Here is a 27,178-nt window from a genome sequence, read left to right as displayed (position 1 = left end):
CTAAGAGATTTTAACAGAAAATTGCTCTAACGTATACAAAACAGATGTCCGCTCATGTGCATAAAGTTTACAAAACAAATGTCCGCTCATGTGCATAAAGTTTTTAAACTCATTTCTATTGAAATATGGGAGAAAATGAGTACTTTCCTTCATATGCGCATATAGCCCGCCTCTTCCCTATATATAAAATATTTAATCTGAATTGGATATAATCTTGTGAAATTTATATCCGAGGTTGATATAATTTAGTTAGATTCTTGACGAAAAACTTCTCAACATCCTAAGAGTTCTCGATTATAACTCAATTTGATATTAAAAAAATGCGTAACAAAACATCCGACATAAATATATTTTTTCGCTTGCTTACTTGGGAATATTTTGACAATTTTTTAAGTTTTCACTCACAGTATTCCTATTTCATAAAATAATTTTAATGCAATGGGTCGCTATTTAACACTAGGTTTACGGATATTCCTCATGTGCCTAACTTTCATCGATGCTTCATTCATACCAATAAAATAATGTTATAAGTGTCCTAAACAAAATTAATGTAATTATTTTTGAGTTTGGTTAGCATTTGAAGTATAAATGGAGATAAGCAACTTTGATTTTGTGATTCATTTTAGTCGTAGTACATAGTGAATTTCTCCCATGGCTGTTAAAACTGTCACCTAAATATGCAAATTTTCTGCGCCAAAAATCATAGAAATTTAAATAATTGTAGCTGAACAGCCTTTGAATTATACGTCATAGTCAGGGCTGTAGAAAGAACCGGGTCATGGGGAGGGGGGGGGGGGGGAAGGCGTGGGGGTTTGGTGACTGATTTTTATCTATGATTTTTTACCCAACAATGCACGAAATAAAAAAATCAAAACAAATTATATTCGTAGCTATATACTAATTCATTTTTAAGTTCTTTTACATTATTAGTATTCGTATTGAATCGAAACATTAGAAAATTAGTCCAAAACCAAAAAGGAGAGCTATATAATGACCCTTAAGTAACAAAATATGGAATTCGCATTTATCGATGGTTAAAATTTTTGAATTTGTTTAAGAACTTGGTAGATCAAACTTATTTGATTTGAGCATAAAATAAGTTTTTTTGGAGAGCCTTCAATTTCTTTAAAAAAAAACAAACTTATTCTATGCTCAAATTAACAAGCCCAATCTTCCCAACTGTTTTGAAAATTCAAACATTTCAATCATCGATCGAAATATATCAAAATTACAAAAATAAAAGTGAGCGATAAAAAACTTTCGGATCCAATTTGCTAGGTGCAAATTTGAACCAAATTTATGATCTTATTTTCAAATTTGGCTTTTAAAAGAACTGTAGTATTAAAAATGTTAAACAATACACCGAGAAAACAATAAATTTTGTGCTTATTTTTTAAGTGAAGATCAGGTACATGTTTTTTCAACAGCAATTATTTTTCATAAAAAAAATCAATCGCATAATGAAAATCCTGTGAATGATTTTTTAAAAATAAAATAAGGGTTTTTTCATAAAATAAAACATAAAAAATTAACTAAAAATCTACTCAAAATGTATTTGTGATTGTGATCTCAATGATGTGTACTGTACAAACAAATTTTCATTAAAAAATTTAAATATGCAAATTAAATTGACAAGCAAATTTTTAAGTTCATGATCTCTTGAATCCCTCAAAAATTTAATGTTGTAAAGTTCATTTACAAACCACATGTATTTCTGAATTTTGAATCTGCATTCTGCATCTGTTTTCTGAACCTGAATTCAAAATTTCAATTTTGAATCTGTTTTTCCGAATTTTTAACGATCCTTAAATGTACAAAAAATAAGATTTCCGAATGTTTATTCCAAATCAGAAATTTATGAGCCAAGTTCAAGAGCCCTCATTCATGAATCTAAAATTTAAATTCTGTAGTTCTGGTTTAATCACGATTCATTATTTAAATTATTTATTTTAAATCTTTTTTGTGAATTTGAATTAAAATATGAATTTCAAATGATGAATTTGAATCTGAGTTTTCAATTTTGGAACGAAATTTTGAAAATTAAAATATTTGAAATATGTGCAAGAAATGCAAGAACTTCGCATTTGAATATGCAACATTTTTTTTTTGTTTTTTTTTTTTCAAAGTCGGAAAACTATTCTAAAAATATTGAAAATGCAAACCAAATTTGAATCGAAATTTTAAAGCAGTTTGTCATTTCTAATTCCTTCTGATTATTCAAGAGGAATCCTAAACTGTATACAGAATTCGAAAAACGAAAATAAAATACAATTTTGTTTATTGTATTATAAAACCAGAACATCAAAATGGGTTTAATTTGATTTTCAATTTAATATTCAGACCTGAAACGGCCATGGTAATAGTTATAAGCTCATTTAAAATTAAATTTATTAATTGCCATGATGCAATTCGTGAGCGATTTTTTTAGATTACGTAATTTGTACAGATTGTAAAATTACGTAACTAGTATATTTATTACGGCAAACCTCATGTATGAATTTAGATACTTTGTTAAAAATAGGTACATTAAAGTTAAAGTTTTCAATTCAGCTCAAAAGATTTAACCTACAAGTTAAAGTTTTTTTTTTTTAATTTTTCATGCACCCAAACCACGTGCTCAGTATAACTTGTGCCAATATCAATCATTGAATTGCGTTGTAATCGTGCTATGAGGATACCAAAAGTTGATAGGAATCCTATCATAAGATCTTCATGCCATAATTATGATCGTGAGTCGTTTTTTGAAAATTTTGAGTTCCAACCACCTATAATCAAAAATTAACTCCAATTTTAAAGAGAAAAAAAATACTGATTTGCCAATTATTTACTTTTAACTCATGAACGGTTGCCATTATGACGATGACGCATTAGTACATGAAAAGAAAAATGAAAAATGTACACGTGCCCTAGCCGTTGAAAAATTCAAAAATTTCTAAATTCTAAGAACATGTGACTCAACATAAGATACTCTTTTTCTACCATATTTTAAAAGAATAGTTTTGATTTCATGGAAAGCAATTGATAGAGTGATTTCGTAACCATCTTTACACCACTATCTTCGTTTGCTCATTTCATCCAATGCATTCAAGTTAAATCATATTGAAATTACTTAAAATTGAGAGAAAAAAATTAAAGAACTATAGCTTTTTAGTAGAATTACATTTTACAACAAAAAATAACAAACAGAAATACCGCAATTCCCAGGGTCACGAAATTAGGTCAGACTTCAAACGTCTCAAGCGCAAGATTCCATATAGGGATTTTGAATGGAAGACAGCAAATCAAGGAAAAATGTGTCTCCCCACCTTTCCAAATGCTTAAAGTGATAATTTTCAGTAATCACCCCACAATAGTACTATCGGAAAATTTTGAGTCTTGTTTTTGTTAAACCCGAGCTTTACATGCACATAATTTAAACTTACTAGTAAAGGTCTATTTTTAATCGAAATCGCTGTTTCGGAGGCGAATACGTCTTTTGGAAAAGGGCCATTTGCGGGAGCTTTGTATTTTTTCCGTATATAAATCGTATACATTTGGGTAGACAAAACATCAAACTAGCTATTGATAGCAATTTTTCACATCGAAATTGTTTCAATAGTGATTTTTTGTTAAATTTATAGTCCGTGTTTGCCAATTGTAACGTGCCCCACCCTCTTTGAGAACGTTTTCTGCTATTTAATATTTGCTAGTTCCATGTATTGTCTACTAAATGTGCTTTCTAAATTATTTGTCTAAGCATTTTGAGAACGCATAATTCCTCATTTCTTATCAAACGATGGAAAAATTGCATTTAAAAATAACGTTTTAGATTATATTTTACAATCTGGGTACCAACGATTTACTTCCATCGAACGGCGTTTCTCTAACACGGACATCCCGGGCAAAGAGTAACGGGATCGGCCCTCTCACTTTATGTTATACCTATATCAGTGTTAAGCATACCAACCCAAGTGAAGTGAAAATGACCGAAACCGAAGTTGCTGTCGCGGCTCCTGCTGCTGCATCCCCGGCCAAGGCCAAGAAACCGAAGGCCCCCAAGGGAGAGAAGAAGGCGAAGAAGCCATCCACCCACCCGCCGGTCAACGATATGGTCCTGGCGGCCATCAAGACCCTGAAGGAACGCAACGGATCGTCGCTGCAGGCCATCAAGAAGTACATCGCCGCCAACTACAAGTGCGACGTGGCCAAGCTCTCGACCTTCATCAAGAAGGCCCTGAAAAGTGGCGTCGAGAAGGGAAAGCTGGTCCAGACCAAGGGAACCGGAGCTTCGGGATCTTTCAAGATCAAGGCCGCTGCTAAGCCAGCTGCTGGCGAGAAGAAGGTTGCCAAGAAGCCCAAGAAGGCTGCCGCCGCCAAGAAACCAAAGAAGGCTGCCGGAGAGAAGAAACCTGCGGCCAAGAAGGCTGCTGCTAAGCCAAAGTCTGCTGCCGCCAAGAAGGCCAAGGCTGCCCCAGCAAAGGCCGCCAAGAAGGCTGGCACGGCCAAGAAAGCTGCTGCTCCCAAGCAAAAGGCCACCAAGCCATCGAAGACCGCAGCCAAGAAGCCAAAGACCCCGAAACCCAAAAAGGCTGCCCCGAAAGCCAAGAAAGTCGCTGCCAAGAAGTAAATGACGAGGGCAGCTTTATTATTTTCAACAATTTTAAACAGTCCTTCTCAGGACTACCAATTGGTCAGGTTAAAGAGTCTTGTCTACTTTTCTATCCGTCTACAATTTTTATTACTTTCATTTGATATTCTTTCTTAAAACATAAATGTAACAGCCCGTTGCGTTGCGTCATCTGGAAAAATTTGTTTAATGATTTTTGTGATAACTTTGAGGTGTTGAAAATTTACTAGACAAACTATATATCGGCGAGCAACGGAGTATCGAAGATTTCTGCTCTGTTTAACGACAGAATGTAACGAAATTTTGTGAAAACGTTTTGAATGAATTGACAAATTTTTCAATTTAAGTGCGTTTTGTAGTTTTACGAGCAATCTTCTTTCGTTGCGTAACATCGCACGATTTTTTCGCAACAGGGTTTGCTCCTAATGTGACGCAATGAAAAGAGTAGCACTGGGTTTTCATCAATAACTTCATCAATAACTTATTTCAACAGTGATCGATTTGTTTTGAATGTTAGTTTTGTTAAAGCTTACATCATGACAAACATTTCACCCGAAACTGCACCACAATTAGAGTTATAATAAAGAAGTTATAAAGGTTTGAAAATTAACTTGAAATTCCCAGTGTTAACTCATCAAAAGTATGCAATGTGGGTAACACGAAAATGTGCGCCCGAAAGACGCAATAAAAATACGAATACGTAAAACGAACAAGCAATTTGTTCCACTACACAGGTTTCGTTGCGTCACATCATTTCATTTACCCGTTACAATATCTCAACAGATTTTAATTCCGTAAAAAGCATTGAACGTAACTTTAAAAGTTTGAAGAGAATCCTATCTAAAGATTGTGTTGTATGTAAACGTAAGAAAAAATTTTAAATATCGTCGTTTCAATCCAAAATTATTTTTAAAAAATAGCTCCAAACGCCTTGACATTTTGAAATCAGTTGGCATTCGGTATGTTTTGGGTACAGGACGTACTTTTTTTTATGTGTAACCCGTGTAGTGGAAAAATTGAAAAAAAAATCATCAAAAAGTAGGTACATTTTTAGTATCAAAAATTAACATATTGAATTGTAAGTATCTCGTTTTAAATAAGTCCAATGGATTTTTTAAAATGCGAAGCAAAGCTGAAAATGACTTTGAGGTGAACAGGCACGTGGGGTGGAAAAATAACATTGTTTACGATGTATAATGCGCAGTTGCTCTTCAAAATGTGCGTTTTAAAAATAAGGGTGCAGTCCTTATTTGAAAGCATATACCTCCAGCAACGATTTATGAAAAATGTAGGTAAAATATATAACCTTTTATTTTTCATAAATCGTTGCTGAAGGTGCGCTTATTTTTAGGAATTCCCAATAATTGTCAAATGCTATTTTTTATCGAAATGCCATCATAAGTTTAACTGCCTAAAACGTAGTATGATTCGAAGCGTAGCCGAATCGACAACGCAATAAAATTGTCAAACAGTCTTTCGGCCGAATATTCGGTCGAATATTCCATTGAGTTTAAAATAAAAAAAAGGGATTATTCCAATTTCCTTCAATTTCTTGTGTGTTTAATGCCCTTGCGCTTTGAGTCGATTATTTTCAACCAGGAAAGACATCAGATGTATTGTCGCTTCTAGGGCGTTTATCAACAAGGAGATTGGGTGTGTGAAATCTGGGACAAATCACGTCGAAACAGGTGTCAAGCAATTTGATATTGCTTATTTGATAAGGAATTAGATGAAGATCGAATTTAGATCGATATTTTCAAAATAGATGTCAAAAACAACGTATCCACATAATCAGGAAGTTTAAGACTATTTGACAAAAAATGGGCAAATCTGAACGAAATCTTGGCTTTATTCTTAAACATACAAGAGGAAGACAGGGTGACCACATCATTTTCATTTTGAAATTACCGTTTTTTCTCGGTTTCCTCGGTCAAAAATTCATTTCATAACTCTCAAAACTCAATTGAGTTTTAGCACAGTTAACTTTCAGACAATGAAAACTGATACCTACTGTTTTTTGTTTGCAGTCCACGATCTACTTGAATGCAGAACAGAACAGAAATCATAATCTCTATTTTGAATTCTGACTTTAAAAGTTTAAAAAAAATATGGACAACGAGTTGCATCGTCTTTATTTAACATTTTAAGGGATAGTTTAACATCATATCAAAGTTTGAGAGGAAGAAAAATTAATAACATTTATTCAATTCAGATTCACCCATTGTATTTTTTTTATTTCAAATAAAGGAATTTCAATTTTGAAATGATTATTTAAACAAAATGCCTAAAGAATTCAAACATATGATATCTTAATATACTATCGTAAATAAAAAAAAATGAAACATTTATTTTTTATTTTCATAGCGTAGTAAAATTGTAATTTATAATTTTGAAATTTAATTAAATTTTAAGTTCAAGATAAAATTTTGATTAAAAATTAAAATTGCAAATTTCGAAAAAAATTAAAAAGGAACAATTTAAATTTTTTAGCAGCTATAAATCATTTATGGAATAAACTTCTGAATCCTCTGCTGCAAATATGGTCTCGAGCTTTTTTAAATATATTTTTAGCATGACTCAGTTCTGTAAATAATTGAAAAATGTATTTATAATTTGAAAAAAAAAGTGATCTCATACTTAATTTACACAGATCAATTTTTTTGCAAAATAAAATATTTTTGCCCTAAAAAAAATTTCAACGTTTTTATGGTTCATTCAGTAGATGGTGTTAGCTTTGTAATGCAGAAAAATGTGGATTTGATTTCAGTGAAAAAAGTAACAAGTAATTGTTCAGCATATATTTCTATTTTGAGTCAGTTTCTTGGGGTTAAATTATGAACAAATAACTGTTCCGGTTTAATTGGAAAAATCTTATAAGTTTTTGCAACCACACGCTAAGCTAAGGCTAACTCTAAGGATTTATGCAAAAACCAATTTGAAAAGTATACGAATAAGGTTTTGGAAATCAAAGAGACATAACAGTGTAAATAATTTTTATAAGCTTAGTTATGAAATGCAGATAACAATAAAAAACCCATTGTTTTAAAAATTGATTTGGCCGTCTTGAATTCGAATCATTTTTCAGATTCTATCAAATCTAGTGATAAAACGGGTTTTAAAAAGTTTTAAGCTAGCAATCATTTATGACTAACTAGCTAATCCCATACGAACTCCGTTTCGTTTTGAACTTGGAATATGTCAGGAACAGTTTGTATGAAAGTCAATTGCCGAACATTTTCCAAATGCACTTTCGAATTCATTGTTAAGTAATAATTGCAAAAATATTGGACGATTACTTTTTGTGTCGTCTGCTACTAAATTTAAAATCAGGAATCAGTTTACCCTACCAAAAACCCCCGTGTATAAATTTTGACTCGACCGTAGCATAACAACGCAATTATTTCCAAAAAGCTAAGACCCCTTTCGATGGCCTCTTATACAATTTTTGAAATTGATTGCCCTTTCCTCAAAACTCCCGTGTGCAAATTTTCAAAGAAATCCTTTGCATAATAACGTCAATATGGCTAAAACAGTGAAAAAATGATTAACATGGACGACCCCTTTCGTCGACCCTTGGCAAAACATTTGACATCTGAAATCGATTGCCCGTTCCCGAAAACTACCGTGTGCAAATTTTCATTCCAATCCGATGTCAAATAACGACGATATTGAAAGGTTAATATAGACGACCCTCTTTGTCGGCCCCTTACACTGAATTTATTATCTGAAATCTATTGCTCGTCCCTCAAAACCCTCTTGTGCCAATTTTCATCTGAATCCGATGTATAATAACGACAATATGGCTAAAACAGTGAAAAGTGAATATGGACGACCCCTTTGGCAGACCCCTGTTTTTAGTTTGGATAAGTGAAATCAATTGTTTGTCCCTAATAACTCCTATGTGCTAATTTTCATCCCAATCCTATGTATAAAAACGTCAATATCACTAAGATATTGAAAAGTTGATATGGACGACCCCTTTTGCCGGTCCCTTACACTGAATTCAATATCTCAAATTGATTGCTCGTCCCTCAAAACTATCGTGTACCAATTTTCAGCTGAATACGATGTATAATAACGTCAATATCGCAAAAACAGCGAACATTTAATATGGAAGACCCCTTTGGACGATCCCTTACACAAAATTTGACACCTGAAATCAATTGCCCGTCTTTCAAAACATTCATGGGAAAATTTTCAACACGATCCGACGAAAAGTAACGTCAATATCACGAAAACAATATTTGACTTGTATGGACGACCCCCTTCAGAAGGGGTCATCCGAAAATCTGAAAACATTTTTCATCATTCCTGGTCCTAATGAGTATCCATGCCAAATTTGAGACCTCTAGCTCTTAAGACGGCTGAGTCTATAGAGGACAAACAAACAAACAAACATACAGAAATTGCTTTTTATATATATAGATAAACCGACAACCCTCTTAAAAAAACAAAAACTGATTTTAAATCTATTAATTATTCTTCATTTGATAGAGGATTAATATATTACCTATCATTTCTGGTTTCAAAGACACAATATTTGAAAAAAAATCCTAAAGTGTTAAAAATACAGAAAAAATTAAACTATTTTTGAAATCATTGAAGAAGATTTATGAGAATTTGGTATCAAAGATTCAAATTTCATTACCAACTTTGTTGGAGGCTGCGAATTTTTTTACTTAGGCTTTGGAAAAAATATTTGATTTATTTTGATTTAAATAAAATCCTAAATATCTTTTAATTCTCACATTTTATCATACTGTGATGAACAAATTTAAAGGACGCCTCAGTTTTCTCCGGAGATTAAACTACTCGCGGTCTTCGAAAAAGTTTATCATCGATTCGAAACAATCAACAAGAGTATCTTAGAAAATTTCGAAAATGTTGATAAAAAAAATTATAAAATTAACCGTTGAATTTTAAAAACCGCATAATTGGATAGGTCGCCCTCAAATCAGTCAAAATCAGCTCTTAAACCCTCTTCAAACGGAAAAACGTAAATTTTGTTGCCTTGTACCATCGAAAAGGAAAAAAGTAAAAATAATCAATTTTATTGCAATGTTTTGTTATTTTATTTAAATACTTACTCGAACACAAATATGTACATTTTGAGTGGAGTACCATGCAATGTTGAATCACTTTAACATTTAAATGAAATTTACTTAGTGTCTTTTATCGACATAAATACACCCTCATAAAAATGCTCGTAAAATTCGGAACAGTGTTACAAAAATTTCATATGACTATTTTATTTCAATTTTTGTCACGATTTTAGCAAATTTTCAAAGGAATCTCAACATATTCAAGTTTTAAAAGTTTAATTCGAAATTTTCTGGATAAATTATGACCAGTTATCGAAAAATTATAATTTTGAAAGTACAAAAATAGATCTGGACCCCATGATGGCTTTTTTTTGTTCCAAACAGTGTGTTTGATAGGAGATGGTTTCCTTTTTAACTCAGCAATGTCAAATTTATTATTATTAAGCTACAAAAACACCGTGCGTGCTTAAAGATGATTGTCTTGTGTTTAACTCTCGAATAAACATTATCACTGGAAAATTAAAATATTGGCATCTTTTTAAAATTTCCAAATTTGCAACAAAAATTTGACATTGATTCGTTTGTTTTTATATGATTGATAGTTTTTTTTAATGAATCATGATGTGCAATACTTGAAAAAATATAAGGAGACTTTTTGAGATTCTCATCCTATTCTTTGAGACAGTTTTAAATACTGGGATTCGTCAAAATTTGTGTTTTTTTTCAATTTGAGGAGTAATTGAAGAGAGATCAGAGTAGTTAAAAAGTTTAAAAACTTATGATATTCTTCTTACACATTTTATCAACTGTTCAATTCTGACTTGGAAATTTCAATTATAATTTTGAATTTCGGGTTGAATCCCTGATCTTGGACCGAAAACTGAAATTCGTTTTTCTTTCGTCAATTTTCCCAGTTTTGGGTCTAAATACCCGGTTTTTTCCCGGTTTTCCCGGTTCTGTGGCCACCCTGTATTTATTATGGGTCATACCAATGTTCCGAAAATCGCTTAAAAAATGCAATCAGGATTAGTTTCAAACTAGAAAATGTCTTCTTTGATTACTGCGATATGCAAGTGGTTAAGGTCAAGGATGCATGTTTTCTAAAAATTAACACTAACTAGATACATAAAATCAACCAAGCGGCATCGTGTCCTCCCTTTGCTACTCGTAACGTGGTCAATCAGAGGTGATCGACATACTTGTTAATACATTCTGAGCGTCGCTCACTGACTTATTCAGAAACAATTAGCCTAGCATCATTTTCGATCGTGTTTGTTATTGATAGACAATCATGAATGTTTCAAAATGAAAATTTGAAGAAATGCCAGGACCGCATGTTAACAAATCTCGGGGCACGGGCTCGCTACTTCATCGCGGTTAGTTAGTAATGATTTTTACCCCCTCTACGCAAAGCAAAAAGTAAATAATCATCTGACAGCCTCCATGGATCGCTCAAAACTGATACATATCAGTCGTGATTCTAGGAGGTTGAAAATCATCAAGGAAGGCAATCACTATCGCGACACCTGACTACTGATAGTCTGCGTCCTTCCCTGCCACAGCTTGTTTTTTCAGAAGTGTTTCAAATATAGAAGCATCTTTGTCATGCATAATCGTGTCTATGTGTATCCTTTAGTTGGAGAAGAAAAAACTGACTGATATGATTTTTGCCTCCCAATGCACAGTGGTCCAGATCAAACATTTAGCGAGACAAAATTAATAACACAAAATCGGTGCGTTTTAGACAAATTATTTGTTCTACAAAGTTACTTTATATAATAAGCGCTTTCTTTTTGAAAGGTGAGTTATTAGGACGTGTCAATACCGTGGAAATTCGTGATACTAATTTCTTTCGGTGAATAGATAGAGTATAGAAATGTTCTATAAAGCCGTAGATTGTATCATTTGAAGAAACTTTGCTGAACATACCTAAGTCGTACAATGAAACGGTATCGCTCTATGATTTTTTCAAGATTAAAAGAGTAGGGCGTGTCTAAAAAAACGGGTTTTTGCTTATAACTTTTTTAATAGATGCTCTACAAGTTTGATGTGTTCTAAACACTTTCTCAACACAACAAAACGCATCTTTTTCTCGAAGACTGTGCATGGCAATGCAGTCAAGCCTGGCTCAGTGAAAATGAGCGATTTTCGGAACATTGGGTCATACTGTACAACTTACTTTGTATTCTTGATTGCATCTTTATGTTGGAGTATTGGATGTACGGGAAAAAAAATCATCATCGAATATACCATTTTATAGATGGGCTCAAAAATCTGTCCTGTGCAAAATTTTAGCTCAATCAGAATTGATATAGAGGCGCCTTTACCCTTACAAATCACCTCAGAGGAGACCACAGTAAATCGAGAAAATCTAAATTTTAATGTTTGACGCCAAATGACTAAAAAATGCATAAAAAGTCGAGATCTGGTGTTATAAACCAAACAAAACAAACAAGACCAAAAGTCAAATATGAAAAAATAACAAACAAAAAAAAAACAAATATTTTGAACAAAACAAAAAAATTCAAGAAGTATCTAAGAATTACTAAACAATAACTAAAAAAATGTCAATTTTTTTTTCGAAAAATGACGCAAATGACAATGACGGTTCAGTTTTCTCGAAACTAACTTTGATTCAGAAAAGTACTGCTTTTCCTACCGAAAAAACAGTGTCGAGAAGTAGTATCTACTTTTTGAAACTGTGTTCAAAGTTTTGATTCTACAAAAAAACACTACAACTTGTTTCTTTAGGTTTGAAAACTTGATTCGGATGGGTATTTTGCGGTATTGCAAAAGATTATATATGCAACTCGTTGCAAAACTCGAATTTTTCCATCATTCGTCATAATAATCTAAGCCTCGTTGCTTACAAATAAACTTTTATCAACTTGCTGCATAAATAACTGTCAAAAATCAACGAACGTATTTCGATAAAATAAAAATAATGTTTAAAGTATTGTTCATCGTAATTTTTATTGAATAATTCTTGGGTTCTGCACGGATTTTGAGCTTGATCCATCAACAGGCTCAATTCACAATTTCTTTGGGCTAAAAATGTTGAAATCAAACGCTCGGTTCTTGCAAGGATTTCAGAAAATACCCTGCATTTGCTCGGCCTGGTTACGAGTGGGATAAAAACTGGCGAACATATTATGGTCCGTTTTCTAAAATCGACGCTGTCACCTGTCACGGACGGCACTCCAAACGTCACAGGGACGCGATCAGGGAGTTTCCCGAAATGTTCCGGTCATCCTTGCAACGATACGTGACGGAACAGGTGTTCCCTGATACGTGGAAGCGGCAGAATTTAGTCCTTCTTCCATGACCGGGCAAGCCTCCAGGATACCGGACCATCTCGTCCGAAGCCGCCTGCGTAGTGACGGACGTCATGCCCATTTCAGTTTTGTTAAAGGAGGGTGTCTATTGTTACGACAAGACACACCCAACGTACGAGATCTTGCCAATAAAAACTCATTGTCCAACTGGCAGCAGCTGTGGGACAGCTCAGCGAAAGGAAGGTGGACCCATCATCTCATCCTGCACATCGAGAGCTGGATCGGAAGAAGGCACGGTAAAGTCGCTTCCATATGACGCAATTCCTGACCGCGGACCAAAAATCCTAGGGTTGCCAGCCTAAGGAATACAATACGACCGGACAACGGTCGGAGTAGACTGACCCCATCGACGGGGGGCTGTTTAGTAGTGTGCGTCCGACCCCACGGTTTGAAGCTAGATAGATAAGGCAAAATCGTCTGCGTAGCGGATGCCGCGTTCGTGCATAGGATTCGGGGTATATCTGAGTAGTGCGGTTTCCAACGATCGAAGTTACGGGGATAAGACTTTACCTTATTTGCAGTGGAAATAATAGGGAAAGAGTTATTTCATGATCGGGGAATACCAACGAATACACCAACGGACTCATGGCTCTCGACGCCGAAGGAGCCATTCGAGTCGGTGTAGGATGACATCTTCGTCGGGAATCATCCGAGTCGTTAAGTCCCGCGCGTGTGTTGAGTGTTGAGACAGGCGCGAGTTTAGGATAAGCTGCTGTCAATAGGCATACGACGGGCATAAAGGTGGCAAACTTCGAATGTTGGGGATAAGAGATCGGGCTTCGAATCGTTAGAGGAAAGGTCAGGCCGCGAGTCTTCAGGAGCAGAGATTTGTTTGGTCAACCCCGAGTCTTTACGATAAGAGGTCGGATCTCGAGATGCAAGAGGAGAGATAGGCCTTGAATCAACAAGAGGAAGGGTATAAGTGTTTACCTCGAATCATTACGAGGAGAGGTCAGATCTCGAGTCGCTAGAGGAGGGCTTGGGCCTAATATGCTTAGAAGAGAAGTGTGTACGTCAACCTCAAGTCGATACGAGAACAGGGAATCAAAAAATCGTTATCTTTCGTTAGAACTTGCCGATGAAAACACCCGTGAAGGAGATTTTCATCCACCAGTGTACTGTACTCATACTGATCATTAACAAATTTGCTCTCGATTAGTTTTGCATTCCGATTCAAACTTATCGGTAAGTGTAACGTTAAGGATAAGTTCTCCCTTCCTCGCAAGTAGTAACAAGAAAATATTGATCATTTTTTGCATTCAGATTTATTTGTTTAATTCAATAAATGGTTTCGTTTATTTAACCTCCGATTGTAATTTGCGACCCGTCTAGTGAAAGGGTTTGACTTGGAGGTGACAAAATTAGTGTTAGCAGATCGCTAGTACAAGTTTCTAGTGCTAGTACCGTGAGAAATTTGATTAGCCCCGATTTCAACTTGCGACCCCTCTAGTGAAAGGGTTTGACTTGTAGATGACGAAAAATAGTATCGCGAGATCGCTAGTACAAGCTACTAGTGTTAGTACCGCGATAAATCAGTTTAGCTCCGATTTCAACTTGCAACCCCTCTAGTGAAAGGGTTTGACTTGTAGATGACGAAAAATAGTGTCGCGAGATCGCTAGTACAAGCTACTAGTGTTAGTACCGCGAGAAATCAGTTTAGCTTCGATTTCAACTTGCGACCCCTCTAGTGAAAGGGTTTGACTTGTAGGTGACTAAAAATAGTGTCGCGAGATCGCTAGTACAAGCTACTAGTGTTAGTACCGCGAGAGATTAGGTTAGCTCCGATTTCAACTTTCGACCGGTCAAGTGAAAGGGTTTGACTTATAGGCGATGAAAAAAAATGTCGCGAGATCGCTAGTACAAGCTACTAGTGTTAGTACCGCGAGAAATCAGTTTAGCTCCGATTTCAACTTGCGACCTTTCTAGTGAAAGGGTTTGACTTGTTGATGACGAAAAATAGTGTCGCGAGATCGCTAGTACAAGCTACTAGAGTTAGTACCGCGAGAAATTAGTTTAGCTCCGATTTCAACTTTCGACCGGTCAAGTGGAAGGGTTTGACTTGTAAATGACGAGAAATAATTCCGCGAGATCGCTAGTACAAGCTACTAGTGTTAGTACCGCGATGAATCAGATAAGCTCCGAATTCAACTTGCGACCCATCCAGTGAAAGGGTTTTACTTGAAGGTGACAAAAACAAGTCTCGCAAGTTCGCTTGTACAAGCTACTTTTGTTAGCACTGCGAGAAATTAGTTTAGCTCCGATCTCAACTTTCGACCCCTCTCGTGAAAGGGTTTGACTTGTAGGGAAGACAACTAGTGTCGTGAATCCACTAGTACAAGCTACTAGAGTTAAAACCGACAGAAAATAGGTTAGCTCGATTTCAACTTGCGACCCGATTATTAAAAGGGAAGAAATTGATGAGAATTTATTTAAGCAGTTTCTTGATACAAGCTTGTACAACTAAGTACTAGTAGATTATTTCTACCAGTAATGACACTAGTAACTTGGTCAAGCGAACTCACGTTTCAAATTTTCGTCATCTAGAAGTCAAAGTCTTTCTCTTGACCGGTTGAAAGTTGAAATCGAAGCTAAACTAACTAGTTTAAACTAACTCCGATTACAACGAGAAACTTCTCGCGGTACTAACAGTAGCTTGTTCTATTTCTCGTCATTTACAAGTCAAACCCTTCCACTTGGCCGCTCGAAAATTGAAATCGGAGCTAAACTAATTTCTCGCGGTACTAACTCTAGTAGCTTGTACTAGCGATCTCGCGACACTATTTTTCGTCATCAACAAGTCAAACACTTTCACTAGAAAGGTCGCAAGTTGAAATCGGAGCTAAACTGATTTCTCGCGGTACTAACACTAGTAGCTTGTACTAGCGAAGTCGCGACACTATTTTTCGTCATCTACAAGTCAAACCCTTTCACTTGACCGGTCGAAAGTTGAAATCGGAGCTAAACTAATTTATCGCGGTACTAAAACTAGTAGCTTGTACTTGCGATGTCGCGACACTATTTTTCGTCATCTACAAGTCAAACCCGTTCACTAGAGGGGTCGCAAGTCTTAATCGGAGCTGAACTCATTTCTCGCGGTACTTGTGCCGTTAATCATCACTAATTTGTTTTAACTATTATCTACTAGTTACCAGAACCCTCAAACATTGGTTAATCATCGCGACGACTACATTGAAATCACGGCTGGGTAATACCCGAAGTGATTTTAATGTTACCTGTGCTGAATCTGCGCCCCAGACTCGTTGTTTATCGTTCTCAGAGGTGGTTGAAAATGGGTTTCCCTCTTCAGGTTTAACTAATAAAAATGGGAAAAAACCAAGTCTCAACGTTCATGCGAAGGCTTGGGAAAATCCCCGAAATTCAAATACTTGTTCTTCTCCTTCATTTTCTGATCCTAACAATTTTGTTGATTTGGGTGAGATAACTGAGGAAAAATTAAAATTTTTGCATCAAAATTTAATGGAAATGATGCAACTTATGTTGAAAGCAAATTCAATGTTTGAAGCTTTCCAAACTTCTTTTAATTATGCTAACAAAATTATTATGACTTTGCGATTCCCTCATGGATCCAAATAGATGTTTAAATATTATGAATTGGAACGCTAGATCTTTGCTGGCTAACCAAGATGAATTCTTCTTATTTTTGAAAACTCAAAACATACATATTGCTGCCATCACTGAAACTTTTTTAAAGCCAGACAATAACTTGAAAAGCAATGCTTTCTTTAAAATTTTACGAAATGATCGACTTGATCGACAAGGTGGGGGTGTAGCTATTGTCATCAATAGTCGTCTCAAATTTAGACTTCTTCCTTCTTTCAATACAAAAGTCTTAGAAACAATTGGTATTGAATTAGAAACTTCTATGGGGAAAATTATAATTGTTGCCGCATACTTGCCTTTTCAATGCAGCGGTGAACAGAAAAATTTTTTGAAGGGAGATTTACAAAAACTCACCAGAAATAAATCTAAATTTTTTATTATTGGTGACTTTAATGCAAAACACCGATCTTGGAATAATATTTCATCAAATTCAAATGGGAATATTTTGTTTAATGACTGCTCTGCAGGTTATTATACTGTTGAATATCCTAATGGGCATACTTGTTTTTCTTCAATTAGAAATCCCTCCACAATTGATTTGGTTCTAACGGATTTAGGCGAGCATTGTAGTCAATTAGTTACTCATGCGGACCTCGATTCAGACCACCTTCCAGTAACTTTTTCTTTATCCTAAAGTCCCATTGAAAACCCTTTAAAATCAACTTTTAATTTTCAAAAGGCTAACTGGGAGCGATATATGAATTTTATTGAACGTAATTTGGATGTAAACGTTCCACTGAATTCAATTGAAGATATTGATTTGGCTGTAGAAAATTTGACAACTTCAATAGTCAATGCTAGAGCCGCTTCAATACCTAAAGTTAAACATAAATTTAATCAACCTTTAATTGATGATGATCTTCAGTTTTTGATACGACTGAAAAACATTCGCCAATTTCATCGAACTAGGGATCCTTATTTGAAATTAATTTATTGCGACCTTCAAAAAGAGATCAAACGTCGTTTAAATTTCATTCGTAATGAAAATTTTGCTAAACCAGTAGAGGACATAAAACCCTACTCAAAGCCATTTTGGAAATTAACTAAAATTCTAAAAAAGCCCCAGAAGCCAATTCCTACTTTGAAAGATGGGGATAAACTTCTTTTAACTAATTCAGAAAAAGCTCAAAAATTAGCCCAACAATTTGAGTCTGCTCATGATTTTAATTTAAACGTTGTAAGTCCAATTGATGCTCAAATTTCCCTAGAATTTGATGATATTCTTTCTAAGCAAATTGTGTTTGAAAGTTCTTGTGAGACAAATATTGATGAACTTAAATTGATTTTCAAAAAATTTAAAAATATTAAAGCCCCGGGGGAAGATGGGATTTTCTATATTCTTATTAAAAAGTTGCCTGAAAGTACTTTAAATTTTTTAGTTAAAATCTTCAATAAATGTTTTCACTTGGCTTATTTTCCCAATAAATGGAAAAATGCCAAAGTAACTCCAATTTTGAAACCTGGAAAAAGTGCTTCAGAGCCTTCAAGTTATCGACCAATTAGTTTGCTTCCTTCTTTAAGTAAACTATTTGAGAGAGTTATTTTGAATAGAATGATGATTCACATTAATCAGAATTCTATTTTCCCTGATGAACAATTTGGTTTTCGTCATGGACATTCTACTACACATCAACTTTTGAGTGTAACTAATATGATTAACGCTAGCAAATCTGAGGGTTATTCAACTGGTGTTGCTCTTCTAGATATTGAAAAAGCTTTTGACAGTGTTTGGCACAAAGGTTTAGTAGCTAAATTAGCTCGATTTGATTTTCCTGTATATCTCACCAAAATTATTCAAAATTATTTGACTAGCCGAACTTTGCAAGTAAGCTATCAAAATTCATGCTCTGAAAGGATACCCATTAGAGCTGGTGTCCCTCAGGGTAGTATACTTGGGCCTATTTTATACAATATTTTTACTTCTGATCTTCCTGATGTCCCAGAAGGAAAAGGTAGAAGATTATTTGCTGACGATACTTTGCTTTCAGCCAAAGGTCGAAATTTACGGGTGGTACGCAGTAGATTGCAACAAAATTTAAATTCCTTTTTGAATTACTTGAAAATGTGGAAAATTTCTCCTAACGCTTCCAAAACTCAACTTATTTTATTTCCCCATAAGCCAAGAGCAAATTTTTTAAAACCTAATGAAAATCATTCCATAACTTTTAATGGGGTTTCTTTAGAATGGTCTGATCACGTGAAGTACTTGGGACTCACACTTGATTGGAATCTTTCTTTTAAGAATCACATTGAAGATATTCAATCTAAATGTAATAAATACACTAAATCTCTTTATTCTCTCATCAACAGGAAATCCCGACTTTGCCTGAAGAATAAGATGCTTATTTACAAGCAAGTCTTCCGACCAGCGATAATGTATGCAGTTCCGATTTGGTCTAGCTGCTGCGCGACGAGGAAGAAAGCCATCCAGAGGATTCAGAACAAGGTTCTGAAAATGATTTTGCGGCTTCCACCTTGGCACAGCACCGAAGATCTTCATCGGATTGCAGGCATTGAATCTATCGAAGAGATGGCCAACAAAATCATCTCCAACTTCAGAGGCAAATCGATGCAGTCTTCCATCGCAGAGATTCGCTCTCTCTACAATTAGTTTAATTTTAGGATAGCTTTAGTTTTTAGTTTAAAATATTTTTTTTTCACTACAGGATGTTCTCCTTTATAAAAATGCTTGATTGTGCTCAGCAAATTTAAGTCGAATAAATAAATTTTAGTGATTATTAAACTATAGGGCTCTGAAAGTTCATTATTGAACTGAACACCTAATTTAATGTATTAATGTAATATAAATGTAATGATGAATTGGTACTAATAAAGATATATTTAAAAAAAAAAAATCGCGACGAGTGCCTTCTTTAGACGTTACGCCCGAGAATTTCAAAATTAACCACATATCTATTTAACTATTTCAGTTAGCCTTTTCTGCTGATATTATAATCGATTCAGTCGGTTTGCTTCAGTGTGAGCATTTTGAATTTTTTTCATCTGTTGGTGGACCGTTGGAGACAAAATAACGTGTAGCGAGTTATCTTTATCGTCAATGGAAACAGATGAGAAGCAATCGCTTTCTCATATTTATCGCTAAGTGTAACACAAGGGATAAACCAGTTATCAGTATCAGATCAGTTGGATTTGCTTCCCTGTACGAGAAGGGCGCGGATCTCGAGTTGTACGAAGAGAGATCTGGCCTCGAGTAGTGAAGAGGAGAGGTTTATTTGGGAATCTCGAGACATTGCGAGGATATTCCGGTTCTCAAGTCGTTAGAGGAGACTTTGATTCGTAATGATGAGAGTTATTTCTAAAAGTGGTTTCGCCTATGAGTTAAGGGAGTAGTAGGTATACATGGAGTATATCACGAGTTTTCCCATTGTGCTCTAGTTCCACCTTATCGTGGTCCAGGGCGGAAATCTGTCTGCAAATCCCGGCGATTACAGATGTACGGCTAAGAGAACTATCACGAAACCCACTAGAGGCTTTCGACAGATCTGCCAAATCTGCGTGGAAGAAGTGGGGCACTTGGGTACCAGGTACCAGTACTCGGGTGTAAGGGTTAGACACACGTTCGGGGGGTCATATCCCTGAACTGCGGATGTGACCGGAGGGAGTGCCATCGACAATTCGTTTTGCGTTTTGGGACCTACTGGACCCGACTCGCTGAATGAGTAGTAGCGCAAAATGGTGAGTTCCAAGAAGTTGTTTCAGGCACAAGAAGTGTCAGACAAGGTACAGTGTCGTGCCGGAGCAGTCAGGGTTCGAAACGCGTATCCCGAATTGATGCGCACAAATCGCGTTTGCGACTTGATGCAATAGTGTGGTCGACAGCTCGATTTGCGCATCTGGCCCTGAAATCAACACTAGAGGGTTCGGAGGAGCAGGGTTGGCATCATTCAACGTCATTAGTCAAATGACTGTGACTGTTGAGCCTCTTGGTCCGTCAAACTCAATTGACTGTTCCTTAACGACCAGTCACTTCGTTTGCCAGTCATTCATTCCCCAGTCATTTGAAGCTAAAATAATAACCTAGTCAAGCAATCGCATTCAAGCGACTGATGACGAAAAAGAAACGCATTTATTATTATTGTTGCTCCTGCCAGCAAGCCGAAGACGACCGAAGAGGAACAAGAAAAGCATTTATTATTATTGTTGCTCCTGCCAGCAAGCTCGTTTTCAGTTTTTTATTGCTATTGTTGCTCTCTGCCAGCAAGTTGTTCAATTAGTTGTACCTGCCGTCAGCAGCCGATCGAAGTGTGAAAAGATTTGCCAGTCACTCTCAGGAGAAATTTTGACCTTGTGTAGGAGCTTCGCCAGTCGATGATGGAGAAATGTTGATTGTTGTCGTGCTTTATCCGTCATGCGAGTAGTGAAGCTCCATCAATTGAGAACAGTGCCAGTCGTTTGATGAAACAAAACTAGTCGGGTCAAGCGTGACGGGCGAAATTTGCCATCACTGCGGAGGAGTATGAATTTTACACGTGGTTCTGGGAGTCTTGCTCCTGGCTCGTGTGTTCGACCAGAAAAAGTGTCGTTGACAACTCGTTATGCATGTTTGGACCTACTGTGGACCTACCTAGGAGTTGGAAACGAATATTGCTTTGGAGCGCTTTAGCGCGAAAGACCTCCCACTATTGAAATAAACACAAGGTGGGAACACATGTCAGTGCCCCAAGTGGACTCTATGGCGCAGGCGGTACAATATTATTTTTAACAACGTATTGAGTCGTCGAATTACACCCATGGACTCAGATTAGCAAACTGGGGGGACAAGATGGCTTGTCGTGCCTTGGAATACAATCCGTCAACTGGCATTTACCACCTGTGGTACCAACATAAAAAAACTACATTAAATTCAAAAAGCGAATTTCAGTGTATTAGTTCAAAAAACTTTCAATGAATATTGTTGGTTGTAGGAATTTTTTATAAAATAAACTGAGGTTGGAAAAAAATTCGTGCATTTTCAAGAAGATTGGGTATTTTCATTTTTTTTTATTTGTATTGTAAAAACTGCACGTTTTACAAAAATATTGTCTAATGAAAAATTATTAAAAATTGATTAGATCATTTTGATAACGAAAAAAAAACATTTACTGACCCAAATCTCTAATATCATCTGAAAACTAGGGTATGTCAATTGTTACTGGCCAAAAAGATATCATTAAATATCTGATTCTGTATCTATTTTTTATTTAAAATCTAAATTTTGATTTGAATTTCAACCAGAATGATAATCGAAATTCAAATACTAAAATAATCATTGGAATCTAGATTCAAGTGTTAATTTGAAATTATTTTATTCTGATTGCAACCAGTTTTTTTTCTTCTGAATTAAAATCCCTAATCCCTTTCACTGTTTTCAATTTCACGTTTAAAATTCACAATTATTTGTAAATATAAAAAAAATAGTCTGAATATTTTTGTTGATAAGATTCATTTCGAATAACCAGTCGTACTCCTTCCGTATATATACATTAGGGTGGCCCAAAATTGTACTATGTCTTGAATTTTGGGGGCTCAAGCTTCAAATGATAGCTTAATGTGTATGAAACAATATTGTATATGGCGGTGACTCAGAAAAATGATGTTTAGAGGTCGCATTGGTTCGATTTTTGAAAAAAAGGCCATTTTTTTGACATTCTGTCCTAATAACATTTTCAGATCTTGAAAAAGTTTCAAACATGTGTCTCTAACATTTTTTAATTTTTTTATAATGTAAGTCTTAAACTAAAAATTTATTTTTTCTGTTTTGGACTCTCAATTTGTATGTATGATTTTTTTAAATTACGCAATACTATGAATTTTGTAAAAAAAAATAATTAAAATTAACAAAAAAGTGTACTTTGGATTAAGATTTTTAATCAACATTGAATTTAAAAGATGCGCAACGTTATGATGTGCAACTTTGCAGAAGAAAGTGCACAGCTATGGCTTGGCATTTCAAAATAATTCAAGTTTCACTGTGGAAAAAAGTCACTATTTTCAAATTTTTGCTAAGAATTGCTTTATATTATGCTGTGGATGAGTTTCGAGCAATTTGAGAACCGAGTAAACTCCTGATATCAGATTTTTTCAACCTTTTATCGATTCTCAAATCACCAGAAAGAACCATTCAAAGTTTCTAGATTTTTTATTGATTGAAGGTCGTGTTACCCATACTTGGGTGACGGTTTAAGGAATGTGTTATGGCTACAACCACTAAATAAATTTAAAATTTAAATCTAGAAACCAGTCATGCTTGTTTAGGCTGATTCAAGGATCAATAAAAGGATGAAAAAGTTTAACCCTTCGTTTCATAAAGCTACAAATCTGCAACAATTAATTAAAACTGTACTAAATTTCACATTTAGCTAAAAAGTAACTTTTTTTTTCGATGGGTATAATATTTCTAACTTTAAGATCACGTTCAATTAAAAAAAAAATACTTTCAGTGTTTAAAGGTACAAAAAAATCAACTTGAATGCTCGAAACTCATCCACAGCATAATACAAAGGAATTCTTAGCAAAAATTTGAAAATTATGACTTTTTTCCACAGTGAAGCTTGAAATACTTTGAAACTTCAAATCATAGCTCACGTTTTAGTTTTCTTTTGCAAAGTTGCACATCATAACGTCGCGCATCTTTTAAGTTCAATGTTGATTAAAAATCTTAATCCAAACTACACTTTTTTATTAATTTTAATTATATTTTTTACAAAAAATTCATAGTATTGCGTAGTAAAAAAAATCATACGCACAAATTGAGAGTCCAAAACAGTCCCAATAAATTTTTAGTTTAAAACATACATTATAAAAAAAAATTAAAAAATATTAGAGACACTTGTTTGATACTTTTTCAAGATCTGAAAATGTTATTAGGACAAAATATCGAAAAAATGGAATTTTTCCAAAAATCGAACCAGTGCGACCTCTAAACATCATTTTTCTGAGTCGCTGCCTTCCAAAAGTTTGTTTCTTATACCCTTAGCTATCATTTGAAGCTTGAGCCCCCAAAATCCCAGACGTAGTACAATTTTGGGCCACCCTAATATACATACAACTGTATCTTTAAAAACATATGAAAAAAAACTGCTCGAGCCTTCCAAAGACTAAATTATTGGATTTCAATCTCTAATATTTAAAGTTAATTTAAAATTATTCAACAGAAGCATAGAAGGGTGATGGTTTATTTGGTGTTAATTTCAAAGCAGTCTTTTCATGATGATTAATTCAAAATTTACGAACACGTTTGTATGTTTGTGAGTATTTATGTTAGAATTTCGAATATTTTTTCAAAGCAACTATCCTTCTTCTGATGATTTGTTAAGTGTTACAGGTTTTTCACCTGCTACGACTAGGTTATGTTTACAAGTTTTTTTTATCTCGCAAAACAACAACTTACTTGCATGCAATTTTACGCTTCCGGTAGGCGGTAGGTCCGTTTCGATGTTGTTGCTCTCTCGCAAATTTTCCTTCCTCCTGTTTCTCAACGTCTCACTGTGAACTGCGGGCTCTATCTATCGATGATGGGCTCGCTGCTCCACATCACTAAACTCGGTTGGTTGACAGCAAATGTTTTGGTCCGGTACCTGTCACTACACTAAGGACACACACACTAACACAGACACAGACGGCCTGGGGGAGGAGGGCTCACATTACGCGGATATGCCACAATTTTCCCGTCCACCTTCTGCTTGCTGCTGGGCCAGCACCGTAATTTCCGTCAAATTTTGGCTCCCTTTAACGTGATTTTTCCCGTACCCAAACATGACACTCTCTATTTGCTAGGCTAGAACCCTGTTGCATTTGGAGAAATTTTCATCTTCTTCTGGTTTGATTTTCCTTTGGTTTTCGTAGGCTTTTCACGCGTACCAATCAAAACCTTCTGGTTGTTGGGATTGGGGAAAATTTCTCTCGCTTTTACTCAGTGGCGGTGGTTTTGATTTAGCTTGGAAGAGCGCTTTCGTTTGCTTATTTGTGGCTTTTGCTTTTGCTTATATTTTAATATCCTTTATTCGCGATTTTCGTCTTCTGTTGAACACAAAATTCTCCAGGAATGCACAAATTTGTTGATTTGATTTACTCTTCGTTTTGTAACTATCGATGCTCACTACAGTAAAATGTTGATAAAATTTGATTTGTTCACACGCGCGAGAATAGACTAGCTACACGGTTTGATTAGTTGTTGCGATTTTTTTTTATTTGTATAGATATGATAAACACTAAGCTTAAACACTAGTCTCGTTAGTCGTAAACGTTTGCTGGGTTTGTTTGCGATTAATTTGTAGCTTTCTGTAGCATTTTTCGCCCCCTAAACTAGGATTTGTTTATTCTACGCTAAGCGGAAAAAAAGGAATTTCTCTCCACGTCCGGAAAATTGGCCCACTTTTCTTCTGCTCTTTGTTTTCCACTGACATACACAGCACAGGATTTGCTCTTTGCTCTAGTAAACACACGCAAAAGGGGAGTCCCAGGCCGCTCGATTTGGTTCCGAATTGGAACATCGACGACGTTCCTTCGATTGCATTTGCCCCAGCATCTTACCCAAATCACACAAGAATTTGAACACTTACAACGCTTTTAAACGCTAACACCAAACTTCAATTACGACATTGAACACAAAAGACCCAGAAAAACACACGCTCTACAAAGGCCAGCAAGGATGAGCAGCGAGAAATTCCCTCGACCGACAGGCAGAGCAGGACTTTCCAACAGGATGCGCTAATCGAAGCATCAAAAGAAATCCGAGCCCTTCTTCTAGCTAACTACAAATATCGACGCTCTAATCTACACGCTGGGGATACTCAACACGGCAAACTGGCAACTATACACTAAAGTTACAGGATCCCTTTTGCAGCTACACTACTAACGTTACTGTTACTTGACGGACATTTTTCCCGGAAAGCTACCCGTCGTCGTAACTGTTCCTCGAATGTTCCGTTCCTCTCTCTAGTAAAGGTTGGTTTTTGCGGTGTTCTACGAAGGAAGGATAAAAACTGAAACTGTCCCTAGGACTTTGCTGCTTGGGTACTATTGGGCAGATGCCTCCCAACTTTGTGGTGAAAACGACGGGGCGCACAACAACACATATACATACCTAGTTACTCACTCAGTTAGTCAAGCAAGACCCACCGACCGGAGTAGTCAGTAGAGTCTATAAGCGGGAAGGCTGCAGCTGCTGAGAGCTCTCGCGTGACCGACTGGAGCCTCTCCCAGAAGTGGAGTGCTATAGGCTATAGGAGGAGTACTAGCAAGGATTCCCACCAAAAGCAACAACGATGGAAACAATTCAAACATGTAACAAACGGCTAGATTTCATGCTAGGCGTGTGAGTACTACTACTAAAAGCAGTAGAACGATGCGAATTTTATTTCAAGTTAATTTCTAAAACCTTCGGAATTTTTTTTCGAACAAATATCAATTTCTTCTTTTGTCTCCCCCCTCACCCTTCGAAATTTCCAAAATCCCGAAGGGGGGAATAAAAAAAGTTGGAAGTATTTCAAGTAAATTTGAAATAAAAATTCAAATATCCGAAAGATTACAAGACCAAGAACCAAATTTCGGAAGATGGATGTTAATTCACATTTTGTATTCTTGATTTTATTTAATTTTTCGATTAAAAAAAACTTGATTTATAGGTTTTATGCAATAATACAGTATTAGACTGAGTCGATTTGGGGTCATTTTTGAATTTCTTAAACCCTGGGGTCTAAAAAGCTTCGTCTTGGCCCAAAACTCATCCAAGATTTTTCGCAGAATTTTTAAGTAACGATTACATGAGTAAATTTGAACTTTTAGGTTTGTATGGGAAAATTGAATATTTTGTACTGAAAAATCAACATCATTTTTGTTTCTTCTGTGGAACCGAGCCAGCTGATGGTTTTTGTGCCAATTTATAAAATTCTCAAAGGAAATTTTTCGCTAAACAACTTTGTAGAAGACCGTAACTTCGTATCTTATTGGGCAAAAAAGTTATTAGCTGTTCAACAGAGGTATGTCTTTTCGCATTGATAAATAATAAATTCAATTGACATCACTCCAGGAGTCTCGCGAAGTATACCTTGAAAAGTAGCCAGGCAACACCTCGCCAGGCACCCAGCAGGGATGTCAATGGAATTTATTGTTTATCAAAGCGAAAAGACATATCTCTGCTGAACAACTAATAACTTTTTTGCCTAATAAGATACGAAGTTACGGTCTTCTTCAAAGTTGTTCAGCGGAAAATTTCCTTTGAGAATTTTATAAATTGGCACAAAAACCGTCAGCTGGCTCGGTTCCACAGAAGAGACCAAAATGATATTGATTTTTCAGTACAAAATATTCAATTTTCCCATACAAACCTAAAAGTTCAAATTTACTCATGTAAACGTTAATTAAAAATTCTGCAAAAAATCATGGATGAGTTTTGGACCAAGACGATGCTTTTGAGACCCAAGGGTTTGTGAAATTCAAAAATGACCCCAAATCGACTCAGTCTAATATAGTATGCCATTTGGTTGCATTCAAGCTTTCGTTTAATTGAATTCAATTTATTTGTTTTTCGCATTTTTTTTATTGTCCCCCCCCCCAAACGCAACTACAATGAG

General features: G+C 35.5%; 2 protein-coding genes across 2 annotated transcripts in view; one reads left to right on the top strand and one right to left on the bottom strand.

Moving 5' to 3' along the window:
- LOC129754158 (diacylglycerol kinase eta-like) overlaps nt 1-25,636 on the bottom strand; it is a 418,758-nt gene extending 393,122 nt beyond the window's left edge. The window contains exon 1 of the mRNA XM_055750049.1: nt 23,995-25,636. The gene's annotated coding sequence lies outside the window, so the exon portion shown is untranslated. The remainder of the gene's footprint in view (nt 1-23,994) is intronic.
- LOC129754170 (histone H1B-like) lies at nt 3,962-4,606 on the top strand. Its single transcript, XM_055750063.1, has one exon. The coding sequence runs from the start codon at nt 3,962-3,964 to the stop codon at nt 4,604-4,606; it is 645 nt and encodes a 214-aa protein (XP_055606038.1).
- Nucleotides 25,637-27,178: the final 1,542 nt, after the last annotated feature.

The sequence above is a fragment of the Uranotaenia lowii genome, chromosome 3 (assembly GCF_029784155.1).
Source record: "Uranotaenia lowii strain MFRU-FL chromosome 3, ASM2978415v1, whole genome shotgun sequence".
Classification (NCBI taxonomy): domain Eukaryota; kingdom Metazoa; phylum Arthropoda; class Insecta; order Diptera; family Culicidae; genus Uranotaenia; species Uranotaenia lowii.
This window is presented reverse-complemented; position numbering and strand designations above follow the sequence as displayed.

What these genes read in the sequence shown, in the direction of transcription:
- LOC129754170 (XM_055750063.1), top strand. Translation starts at nt 3,962, where the DNA reads ATGACCGAAACCGAAGTTGCTGTCGCGGCTCCTGCTGCTGCATCCCCG.